Here is a 12,815-nt window from a genome sequence, read left to right on the forward strand (position 1 = left end):
TAGCATGAACCCTTTTTCACAATGTGTTGGATGCAAAAGAACATCCTCAGAAGGTTTTTCTGGTAGGTGAGAAGCTACAGAAAACACTCAGCTTTTTTGCCTCACACACTTACAGACTCGATAAACGTAGGGTGCTGGGCAGGAGTCAGAACCAACTGCCAACTGCCCAAAAATTGCCAGGAAAGGCTGTAGTGGAAAAAAGTCCTTATGTAGCTGAAAAGTCTCCTTGGTCAGCTTAAAAGGCCTATCATCACAATAAATGCAGTGTTGGATTAGGACAGATTCTGCCAGGCCTGCTTAAAGTGTAAGTTCACCTTTACAGAAAATCAGTTGGTGGCCTAACACTGGACCCCCTTCCCCATCCACCCCGTTCCCGCTGTACTGGAGTCGCACGACCCTCTGCTGTCAAGACACTGCTATGCCGCTTCACTGGTCCAGGGATTTGAAATACCCACTCAATCTCTTCTGTGAACTGCTTTGCCAGTATGGACCAGAGGTATTCTAATTGGTCACCACTATCACATGAATGGCGCTGATCAATCAGAACCAGTCTAGCCTGTCCTGTCAGCACTGCAAGCAGAGGAGAGAAAGCCATGGAGATTTCAAATCCCAGGAACGGTAAAGCGGCATGACGATGCTTATAGCAGAGCATCGCGGGACTTTAGTACAGCAGGACCAGGGGGAGGGTGGGGAGGGGCCCAACATTAGGTCACTTTACAGATTTTCTGTAAAGGTGAACACCAAGTGGTTGCAGCAGCACATGTTTTGCATGATCAGATGAAAGTTTTAAAAAGCTAAAGTACTACCTGTGACCAGCTCTTACAAAAAGAAGCTGTAAAAATAACAAATAGTAAATTAAAGTCCATTTAATATGCCTGTAGGAGGAAATCCTTCCAAATGTGTAAAAGACATTAAAACCAATTAAAATTTAGTTACCCGAGACACTTTTCGAAGCTTGGCTCCAGCTAAAGCAGCAGCAAGACCAGATAGCGGACGGTTGTCTTCTGAGGTCATGGAAGCCGTGGAAAAAGGAAGTGGAGGTGCAGGAGGTGGTGGGGGAGCTGGTGGAGGAGGAGTTGACATAGGTGCAGGGGGTAGAGGACCGGGTGGAGGAGGGAGACCAGGGGGAGGAGGTGGGGCAGGAGCTGAAGGCGGAAGTGGTGGGGCTGGGGGAGGCGGGGGCATGCCCACTTGAGACAAATTCGAACCAGTTGGCAAAGGGGGTGGGGGTGGAGGCGCTGGCGGTCCTGGTACAACACCTACAAAAAGGAGAAAGCGTGAGAAATAATCAATAATTAAGTCACCAACTCACAGGTTTTCATTATTCTTATATTAAGCAAAAGAAAAACAAAAATCTTACAAAGCAAAACAAAAAAACACAGAAGTTAGTAAAATTTAGAAAAGGGAAAGCAGTAGTATAATAAATGCAAACATGGCAACAATTTAAATTTAATGGCACAGGGAACCTTAACAGGCCGCTCACCCAAGGGGTGGTGGAAACTGGGAGAAAGACAGAAAACACCAGAAGTTTGATGCAGCAAACTACGGTAATCTTTTTGAAGTCCTGTTAGTCAATTTGCTACAACAAAATGTTGTCAGGATATGACATGTTTTGATAAGATGCCCACAGAATTAAAGAAGTACAGCCAAAGCTCATTTGGGTGTACTTCTCCTGTGGATCACCGGAGTGCACTTCCTTCTAAGGTCCGCTCTCAGCTGCCATCACATAGCCAGTACAAGCTGGCGAAAGATCGTAACCATATAGTCACGATCCATCCAGAAGCCTTGGGTGGCACCTGGCTCAGCCTCTCAGCTGCACCGCTGGGAGACTGAGCCAGCTGCTCCCTTCCCTCTACAGCCTAGTGCTCCAGTGAGCACTGAAGGGGCAAAGCAGACAACGGTAACTGACAGTCACCGCTCTCTGCTCAGATCAGCAGGGAGAACTGCGTGATCAGCTGTGTTTGATCGTTCACTTCTCAGCCTTAGAGCTGACAGGGGACAAATACAGCATCAGATCTAGACAAATACATTTAGGTCCATATATATTTGTACACAGGCACAAGGTTCATACTTTTGGCTCTGTATGCCTCCAGAATAAATTGAAACGAAACAATCCAAATGAATTTGAAGTGCAGACTTCCAGCTTTAATTCAAGGGCTTGAACATAAATATCAAGTACAAATTTTAGGAACTGCAACCATTTTTATACACAGTCCCTCCATTTTCAGGGGCTCAAATGTAATTGGACAAATGAATATAATCATAAATAAAATATTCATTTTGAATATTTTGTTGAGAATCCTTTACTGGCAATGACTGCCTGAAGTCTGGAACCCATGGACATGACCAAAGACTGGGTCTCCTCCTTTCTGATGCTTTGCCAGGCCCAAACTGGAGCTGTCTTCAGTTTTTTTTTTCGTCTTTCTGCCTTTAGTTTTGCCTTCAGCAAGTGAAATGCATGCTCAATTGGGTTGAAATCAGGTGATTGACTCGGCCATTGCAGAATATTCCACTTCTTTTCCTTCAAAAGCTCCTGGGTTGCTTTTGCAGTGTGTTTTGGATCATTGTCCATCTGTACTGTGAAGAACCGTCCAATCAACTTTGCTGCATTTGGCTGAATCTGGGCTGACAGTATATCTCTAAACACAGCAGAATTCATCCGGCTGCTTCTGTCTTCTGTCACATCATCAATAAACACCAGTGACCCAGCGCCACTGGAAGCCATGCATGCCCATGCCATCACACTGCCTCCACCATGTTTACAGAAGACATTGTGTGCATTGGATCATGAGCTGTTCCAAGCCTTCTCCACACTTTTTTCTTTCCATCATTCTGGTACAGATTAATCTTCGTTTCATCCGTCCAAAGAATGCTTTTCCAGCACTGGTCTGGCTTTTTTTTTTTGAAGACATTTGGATGGTAAAGTCTAATCCTGCTTTTCTATTCTTCAGGCTTATGAATGGTTTGCACCATGTGGTGAACCCTCTGTATTTGCTCTCGTAAAGTCTTCTCTTGATTGTAGACTTTGACAATGATACACCCACCTCCTGGAGAGTGTCCTTCACTTGTCCAGATGTTGTGAAGAGGATTCTGCGATCATTCACCACTGTTGTCTTCCGGGGACGTCCATGCCTTTTTATGTTGCAGAGCTCATCAGTGTGTTCTTCTTTCCTCAGAATGTACCAAACTGTTGATTTGATCACTCCTAATGTTGCTGCTATCTCTCTGATGCATTTGTTTCATTTTTGAAGCCTTACAATGGCCTGTTGCACTTGCATGGACAGCTCCTTTGAGCGCATGATGTAGTTTCACAGCAATAGATTCCAAATGCAAATACCACACTTAGAATCAACTCCAAACATTTTATTTGCTTAATTGATGAAGAAATAACAAGGAGTAGCCCACACCTGGCCATGAAAGAGCGTTTGAATAAATTGTCCAATTACTTTTGGTCCCTTGAAAAAGGGAGGATGGCTACTCTTAGCTGTAATTCCTAAACCCTTCCTTCAATTTGGATGTACATACCCTCAAATGAAACCTGAGAGTGTGCAATTTCAACCCATATCCATTATATAACTATAGATTGAATATGTTTTGGTAAATACCTGAACAAAAACTAAATTTGTGCCTATGTCCAAATATATATGGACCTAATTGTATAATTAAAAAACAAAAAAAAACAAAACCCCAACTTATAGGTACCAACACAAGCCCCAGCTGACTGTTCTACAGCCAGTCAGCACTACACCCCTCATTCCTTTCCTGAAGATAATCCTGGTGCTGTGGGTGTCTGCAAATGCTATTCACTGAATTATAATGCTGACTCAAGTTATATGAGCAGACATGCTTCTGCACCAGTGACCACCCCTTCTATCTACAGTATAGATAGCTTAAAGTGTATCAAAGCCCTGAAAAATAAAATATACTGCTGATTAAAAGCCCTTAAATGTAATGACTGTATTAGAAAACAATAAAAACTAATGCGGGGACCACATGTAAGGACTGGAATGCTTCAATATATACATTTTTGTGCTTGCATTTAGGTACACTAACACACCAGTACTAAATAAAATAATTGCTTAGAGCAGAGCACCCCTGAAGAGATCTGGTCACCCCTGAAATGTTTGGGAAAGGAAAGGACAGTTATTCCATACTGCATACAACATCATATCAATGCTTAGAAGTATTTTAGAAAGCAACAACCACAGCTGATGTCCACTGGCTTTAGCTGATAAATTACGTCCAACTAAAAGTTACATAAGTAACTAAACCCAATTATTTAACGGTTTCCCAAAAGAAAGCTCAAGTTATCAATATTAGAAAAATGGATTTAAATACTTAAACATACCAGTGTAGTTTTTTTTTGCAGTGTTCGAACACTACAGCATACTACATACAGTACAAGGCATGCCTCTGATGAGAACTGTCACAGTTGCCAGTGTGCTTACATGAGCTCATCACATGTTCTACAACAACTGCAATTGCAGATCTAAATAGAGGCTAATATGGCACCGTCTTTGGTCCATAGGAGGGTTAAGTTCCACTTTAAAAGCCAAATACAACTTTTTGGCAAGTCTGATTATGTGATGGAGAAAAATAAAGAACTTTGTAAACCATATTCATTAATTATGTTTTTGTGGCCTAAAACTTTGATGAGCAATGTTGTTTAAGCTGGTACCAAAAGAACCAAGTATGTTGGACCATACAAGGGTTAATACACCATATTCAGGACCACTCAACTATCACTGTGGCAGCAAAATCTAAGTATACCACCATCTGGGACATACACAATGTCAACCACTGCTCTATGGCCAACGCATACCTATTTTTTGATCGGTGAATATCTGTTTTAGATACCCAAGTGCAATATTCTAGACTTAATTATTAAAGTACAATTAAACTATGCTGCTCCAAAAAAAAATCAAAATACCTGACAGGTAGGATTTGGATAACAGAAGTGACCTTCTTGGAGGGACGCACATGCAAAGCTCTGCTTACAGTTACAGCACCACTCTGTGTTGTGATGATGCAACTCACATGCGCATGCATGGGAGTTATATCACTACATCCGAAAAGTCTGAATTTGAAGGGAAGACCAGGAGAAGATGGAGCTGAGAGCACTGACACCGCAGGGCTGGAGGGGATGTTTGTCATGTGTGCTAATATGCTGTGCATGCCAGTATATTATGGCATAAAGCTCCGAGGGCAATTTTTAAAACCAGGTTTGTGTTTTAAGAGGGACCAAGGCAAATCTACATGGTTACATTTTGAAAATGTGGGCACATTCAGAGGGCAGGGCCTTAAAAGTTTCAAAAGCTTATTTTTGAGCTCAGCTGATTTTAAGATAATTTATTCCTTTAGGTTTTAAAGTGAAGACCAAAAAATATGGCAGGCCAAAAAGAAAAAAAACACCAACATTTTGGGCTATCACTTTAAAACAAAAGTTGCACATCACTGCTGTAGATCACATCAAGGAAATAAAAACACAATATAAAAACAACAAAAACGGCAAAATGTTCCTGTCTGTACTGAAGGACTACACATCCAGGTTATGGTCAGACCAACCCTTTCATAACACATGTTTAAGGATGGCATGTTCAGGTTAGTCAGTTAATGGCAGTGACAATAAGCCTTACCCGGATGGGCCGCAGGGTCAGTCGGTTGAGAGGAGGTGGTCAAATCTGGCTGAGAAGCACAGGTGTCTCCCAGCACAGAGAGTAAAGAGTTCTCGACAGAGGCGGGGGAAGCTGCAGAGGGAGAAGGGAGAACACTTGGCTGGCATGCTGAGACAACAGAAGCGCTCGGAGAACAAGTGACAGCTTGAGATGAGGACAGTGAGAATGGAGCAAATGATGGAGGTGGTGGGGGTGGTGGTGGTGGAGGGGCAGGAGTACATGACGCGTCATAGGAAGGAGCATCCGCGTGCCCATTCGGTGTGGAGGACAGGAGCGCCAACTGAGCTGCAGATACTAGATGTACAGCCCTAGGGCCTGTGGCCTTGCCAGGCGGACTGCTGATCATAACTGGCGGAGATGGAGGAAGTGGAGCAAAGTTAGAAGCAGACCACGTTATGGGCTTCACTGGGGGAGGAGGCGGGGGTGGTGGAGGAGGTGCTTGGTTCACAGGGGATGGCGGCCGTGAAACTTTATTTATAGGCCTAGGAACAGTGGCATAATGTGGAAGGACAGGATGGAAGGCAGAGCCCAGCGATGTGGCAAATCGTGAGGCAGAATGGCGCAGGGGAGGGGTGGGTGGTGTAGAGCTGATGGACTGAGAAGTGACAATGACATAGTCAGCGATGGAGTCTGTGCATATAGATGACACTGGGACAGAGATGGCTTTAGCATAAGAGATGGGGGAAGCGGAATGAGACTGAGAGCTAGAGTAATCAAGATGTGCGGTGTTATACGAGTTGTCAAAAGATGATTCTGGTGTGGATTTGGTGCACATAGCAGCAACAGACAAGACAAATATAGAAGAAAACAAAAACAAAAAAAAGAGAAAAAAGGAGCTAATGAAGCAACCAAACCAGCATTCAAAGGAAAAGATTAAATGAGAACTATGGTTAGTATAAGATTAGATAAAGAAGAGGTTATTGCTTTGAAAGAGTTTACCACCAACCCGCCACAATTCAACAGTACAAATGGAGAACAACTCATACTGAAATGATCATCAATATACAGACCACAGTAAAGGGGCTATTCAAATCCCTTGATTGCATATTGGTTCTTTCTTCAATACTCTGACTCAGAGCTTCTAATAAAGATCTGTGCTCATAAGTTTACATATGCCTGGCAGAATTTGAAAAATGGTAGCCGTTTTTATTGCACCAACCTGCCTACAATATGCTAAGAAGCACTTAGAAAAGACTTAAAGACCAATTTTGGCTTTATCATTCCAAATGATTTTTGTTCCAAAAGTTTTAAGTCACAACCATAAATGCTATGATTGAAAAGGAGTCAACAAGGCCTATGAAGAAAACCACACCATCCCTGCTGTGAAGCATAGAGCTGCTCTTTTGGGGGAGTCACTTTGGGGAGATCTCAAACATGCAGTTCACACCAGATTACCAAAGAATTTACAGTACCGGAAGGCTTTTACCCAAGGCCCAATACTTTTACCCAATGGCAGCTTTACCTCATGAAAACAAAGTAACGCATCTGCAACCATCACAAAAGACTGCAGACCGTCACTGATGCGAAGGGGGCAACACACAATAATAATAAAATCTAACTATAGCCAAAACATTGTTTTTCTTTTGGATAACATTCTACTCCTTAAAAGACTCCTTTTGTCTGTGTTGCTGTTTTCCTCACTTTCTGTCCAAGACAAAAAAGATGTCCTCAGGACAATAGAAAATCTCTAAGGCCATGATCACACCTTCCTTTTTTGAAAAGTAGGTCCTTCTGTGCACTGATTTCAATGGGCTGCCCTAAGTGGAACAAATACGGCAAAGTAGCTCATAGCTCTTTTTTGCAGTGTTCTAGTTTACCCGTTTCATATTTGTTGCGCTTTTTCTGCATGACAAAATGTTAGTGGCCTTTTGGAAACTGGAAAATTTTGATTTTTTTTTTGCCAATCAATGCCTAATGATGTTTACTTACATGCGAGTGCAACCATAGTTTAAATTAATGTTGTGATTATGGTTTTACACTATGTGGAGGCTCTTTCTTTGCAGGTTTTCCACTGTCAAAGCCTTATCCTGAGTGGTTTAGCTACCCTAATTAAGGTCAATTGTTTGGAAGATCCTTATCTGTTCTTTTGGAGATCTGGAGGAGGATTCCAGTGTAGGGCTTTCTGGGTTGTTTAACAAAGCGCAATTGACCACTCTTAACAGTAGGTCATGCATTTCTGGTAAACCTTTTGTAGTAGTGGTTGGTGACAACTGTCCTTGAATTTCTTTTGTTTCATCACAGCCTCTGGGACTTTTATGTTTGGATGGACTATTTTGTGACATTTTTACTGTTTTTTTTTTATGCTCATCTGTCACTTTAAGCGCTGCACTCTTATGTACTTATGACAAAATGAGTGTCTCCTTCCTGTAAGTGTGACACACAGAAATGCGCAGTCTCTGAACACGCAGATGTCAATGGAGCCTAACGAAGTCCCTAACAGCTCTAATCCTTCTCCACGCTATCCTATTAACAAAAAAATTGAGGTATAGAAAAATTAAGAACTAAGGGTATGCAAATGTTTGAAAAAGACAATTATATTTTTCTATTGATACGGGGTTGTTTTAATGATCATGCTATTCTGACATGCCCAATAGTTCAGTTTGAATCACATTAAAAAGTAAAAAAAAAAAAAGTTTGGCCTGATAGCTAAAGTTTCTTTAAAAATGGTTCACATCTTACAAACTCTGTTAGGGCTATTTAAACTTATGAGCAGAAATGTAGAAAACTGCAGCCCTTGGAATCTCAACACCCTGAAAGATGCAGTGTGTGCTGCCCTGGCCTTGGGTTTGGATGACGGAAAGCACTGTTAAGCTTGGTAGGTTTTGTAATTGTGGCATCCCCAGTACATCTCTAACATACAACACATCTTCTAATAAGTGATGGAGTCATGTAAAGGAAAGGAATTTCTATGACAGTCCATGAAGGTCTACAGAAAACCAAAAAATGTAAACTTGTCATTCTGCCTATGTCCATATGTGCAGCAAACCCATGGAGTCTGTGCTATAACAAAAAATAAAATTTAATGGAAATTGCAGAGCCAGCTGTATACCCCCATCATCTACATCAAGGCACCATCCATTAATCAAGTACCACTAAGGAGTAAATAATCCAGCAGGCTGTCTCCCGTAAAATTTGTGCTGTGATTGCACCGAAAAATTATAGTCACACACCTGTAGTGGTGGTTAAGTCTCAGCAACTTCCCCTTCTAAAATGTTACTGTGGGCAATATCAAAAATCGGATCTACTCGTGGATAATATTTAAAAAAAAAAAAAAAAAAAACTTTGTTACAGAGAGAATCTGAAAAAAAACTGCTGTGATAATGCTACTGACAGATTGCACCATATTTTATGTTGCCTATAGTGCTTGTGAGTAGCATGACTGATGGTTACAATTTCTAGACCATCATGACAGACAGCCTCACTGACCGATAATTAGTCTTATGAGGGGGTGGGGCCAAGCATAACTAATTCATTTACTATTTGCATATTAGAGCTCCCTGAATTTCAAATCTCTCTGCAGAATAGGATCTTGCAAGATTACTAGCCCTTGAATGAGGTGGCTGCATTAGTTTTCTTTTTTTCGGGGTTATATATTTATTTTTTTCTTTCTGGTGTTCCTGCTAGTAACACTTTCTGACCTGTGGTGGCAGTGGTCACTCACTGTACTTTATGGAGAATCATTGTCACTCTAGGAGCCCATAAGCATGCTATGACCACAGAATACCTTTCCTCTCTACTACGTAGGGTGGACATATATTGTAGTTCACAAAAGATAACTGGAACATTATCATTTGAGGCTTAACCACAGTTACCAAGAGGTTTCGAGGGCACTAGATTTCTGGCAAGGCCAACAGGTATTTTCTGTGCCTGCTGAAAATTATTTTGCCTGTAAAAAGAAAATGAATGCAGCCACTACACCTAAAAAATGGGTAGGCTGCAATAAATTCAATTTTCGTTGTTGGATCTAGACATACTACAAGTGACTCCACTCATTAGGTCAGCAATAGTGTCACTAGAAACTATGCTGCACTGCAGGATCTGGTAATTTGGCCACCTAATGTTTGTAGGGACTTGCTTTGTGGAGCTTACATTTTGACACTGGTGTGTATGTGACCAAAACAGACTTCTACTATACGGATTTATTCCAAATTCACCCAATACAATTTATACCTTTTTAGAAAAGGAGGAGAGCTGTCAACTTCTTTACATAAATCCACCACAGGTATCCATCTGCACACTGTTCTAGTTAGGACCTGTCAGTCAGAAAAGGCCTATTCTGTAGAGGGGACGTGTGGGCTGTATCCTGCTGAATAGGCCACTTTGTTAGTGTGACTGTGAACATTATATAAAAGAGGATGCCACAAGGGAAAACCCATCAAGAGCATATTTCACCACCAGAGGTCTTGCGAGATATAAGAAACCACTAGAGAACTGAATTGTCCAGTCTACTAATACTTGAAATGTCAATTTTAGATGGACCCTGGCTGTCCGAGGCCATTTAGAATCTCGATTTGCCATTGCTGCATTCGTTGAGCTCCACCTCTAATAAGTAATAATCTGTGTACAAGTCTGATGTTCAAGATGTTATGAGTGGTGGCAATGGGTGTATCTCTTGTGCATGTCTAGATGTGTGCAGACAGACGGTCTCTTACCAGCATTGGAAACCCTCCTCTCACGTTCCCATTGCAGCTGCTCCTTCTCCAGCTGTTCCTGCAGCTCTCTCTCTTGCCTCTCTTGCTCCAGCCTCTCTTGTTCTTGCAGCTCTCGCTCCAGCTGCTCCTGGCGCTCCCTCTCCTGTCTCTCGTGCTCTCTTTCCCGTTCCAGTTGCTCCTGTTCTAAGCGCTCGTGCTCAAGCCGTTCACGCTCCAGCCGCTCCCTGTCAAGCCGCTCTCGCTCCAGCCTTTCCCTCTCCAGCCTCTCGCGGTCCAGGCGCTCTCGTTCCATACGTTCACGTTCCTGACGCTCACGTTCAAGCTCCTTCTGCCGCTGCTGCTCCTGCAGCTGCCTATAAAAAAAAAAAAAAAAAAAAAAAAAAGGCGAGGAGTAGAAGTGTTATGGTAAGAAAAGTCTCTATGGTTACCAGTTAAACGCTCAGCTCAACCTCCATTAATATTTTAGCAGAAAACTAATCAGTTATTTTTGTTGCAGTGAACAGGAGACTGTGCTTGAGCTGCACAGGCAGCATAGTTATAGGCTTGTCGGTATTAAAGAATAGGTTCACCTCTTAACAAAAAATAATAACATGCACATTTTTTTGAAGGTAAAAAAAATGTGCATTTATTTCTTTTTGTTTCTGGAGTCTCTAAAGCAATGCAACCAGCGATCAGCAGTTCACTAGTGCCATGCAGGTCTCCCCCTGACCTGTCAGTATATCTGATTGCTTGTATATCCTGTACAAGCAAGCAGATATACTGACAAGAAGGCTCAATAAACTACCACGGTGCAGTGGAGCGCTGGTAGTTCAATGAAAACTACAAGCCGACAGCCACAAAAGCTGTAAGATCTTGTAGTTTTCTCATTCAGAGAATACGGTTAATGACTGATGCGGCCATGCAGGCGGAGCCCCACACAGTCATGTTTTTTTTGTTTTTTGTTTTTTTAAATTGTGACAGCTAGCAGGAAGGAGCAGATCGCCCCCCTGTCACAAAGGGAATCGGGGGGTGCGGGGGCCGGTCCGATCATAACATGTTACACCTTGAATATGTAACATGTTACGAAAGGTGAACTTTTCCTTTAAAGTGTTACTAAACCCAGGACCCTGAATTCACTATATCTGGTCTCTCACAGTACACAGAACATGGAAATGCAATTATTTTAGTAAATATAAACTGCTAAATACCTTTTCTTATCAACAGAGCAATCTTGTGACTTCTATTAGTGTCCAGTTGAGCACTGGTTAAAGCATGTAAGGGGGAGTTTTCATTTTGCTCTAGGAGGATGCAAGACCCCTGATCTCTGTCTGGACACTGTTGATTGGCCCTGTGCTGATCACGTACACTCTCCCAAGAAATAAAAAGCCTCTTTAGCAATACACACCAAACTGAGCATGTGCAGAGTGTCTCCACATATGTCTTATCAGGAGATAAAAGGGGGGCACTGGAAGAAGGGGAGGATCAGAGAAGTCAGGATCAAGCAGCGTTTTTACACAATGCAGAGAATTAACCCTTAGGTTCCACAGTGAGTAGAACAAGCATACTTTCCTGCATATACAGACTGATTTCACAGTTGTGGGTTTAGTAACACTCAACATTTTCAAGACAAAATAACAGGTGAAAACAAATGTTTCACCAATATTCCTCAGTAGATGGCCGAAATAAAGTGTATGTTCACCCAGGTTTCCCCCCAAACCTTCTCCCCCTCTAGATCAGGTCACAGACCTTTTTTGTTTTTTGCTTTGTTCCTGTTCTGAAAAAAAGCCTTTATAACTCCCTGTGACATCATCATCATCAGACTTGGTAATAACCACCCTGAACATTTGGTCATATGACCCTTGGCAATGGAATCTTAGAGCAGTGCTTACTCAAGGTAGATATTTTGTGCTCAGGGTTTCAAGTATACTTATGGCCAACATTTACGTATATTTATAGGAAATAGTAAATGAGCTTTAATAGACATTCTCAGTGACATCTGTAGCTGCCGATACTGAAGGAGTCACCCTCAAAGAAAAGTCACCTTAAAAGGAGGTGACTGCATTAGTTTTATCTTTTTTTTCCAACAAATTTTCTTTTTTTTCTATGTAATTTTCACCTGGTGGTTAGGTCCTATCTTAAGCCAGCCATGCATAGATCAAAATTCGGCTGGTTCAGCAGAGACTAGCTGAATTTCAATCTATTTATGGGCAGAAAGGTTCAATCTACTGACCAACCTCTGTACAACTGCCCTGTCAAATTTCTGCAGGTCAGTCAGCACTGCAGGCAATAGCCTGCGACAGTGATCAGTGTATTCTGACAGTGGGGAAGTATCCCCGTTGTCAAAATACAAATAATTAGCAGGGAGAATTCTCCTATCCACACCCTCAAGCCATTTTTTTTTCATTCAGCCCGTTTAACGGACTCATCTATGGGCTGCCTTAGGATGGCTCCACTCTGGATGCAGAAGCAACAGAGACATTTGGACAGCAGCATTATCAACCTGTCGAGA

At 42.1% G+C, this 12,815-nt stretch overlaps 1 protein-coding gene across 4 annotated transcripts in view; it reads right to left on the reverse strand.

Annotated features, from left to right (window-relative positions):
• ENAH (ENAH actin regulator) overlaps positions 1 to 12,815 on the reverse strand; it is a 140,792-nt gene that overhangs the window by 12,142 nt on the left and 115,835 nt on the right. For 2 of the 4 annotated variants that reach the window (XM_089685075.1, XM_089685076.1), the window contains 3 exons: positions 10,328 to 10,680; positions 5,637 to 6,428; positions 937 to 1,259 (listed from right to left, as the gene is read on the reverse strand). In XM_089685075.1, coding sequence (XP_089541201.1) covers positions 937 to 1,259; positions 5,637 to 6,428; positions 10,328 to 10,680 — 1,468 coding nt within the window. The remainder of the gene's footprint in view (positions 1 to 936; positions 1,260 to 5,636; positions 6,429 to 10,327; positions 10,681 to 12,815) is intronic. The other 2 variants (XM_089685077.1, XM_089685078.1) reach the window with 2 other exon arrangements.

The sequence above is a fragment of the Staurois parvus genome, unplaced genomic scaffold (assembly GCF_062004578.1).
Source record: "Staurois parvus isolate SC_StPar_1 unplaced genomic scaffold, SC_StPar_1.0 ptg000362l, whole genome shotgun sequence".
In the NCBI taxonomy this organism is placed as follows: Eukaryota; Metazoa; Chordata; class Amphibia; order Anura; family Ranidae; genus Staurois; species Staurois parvus.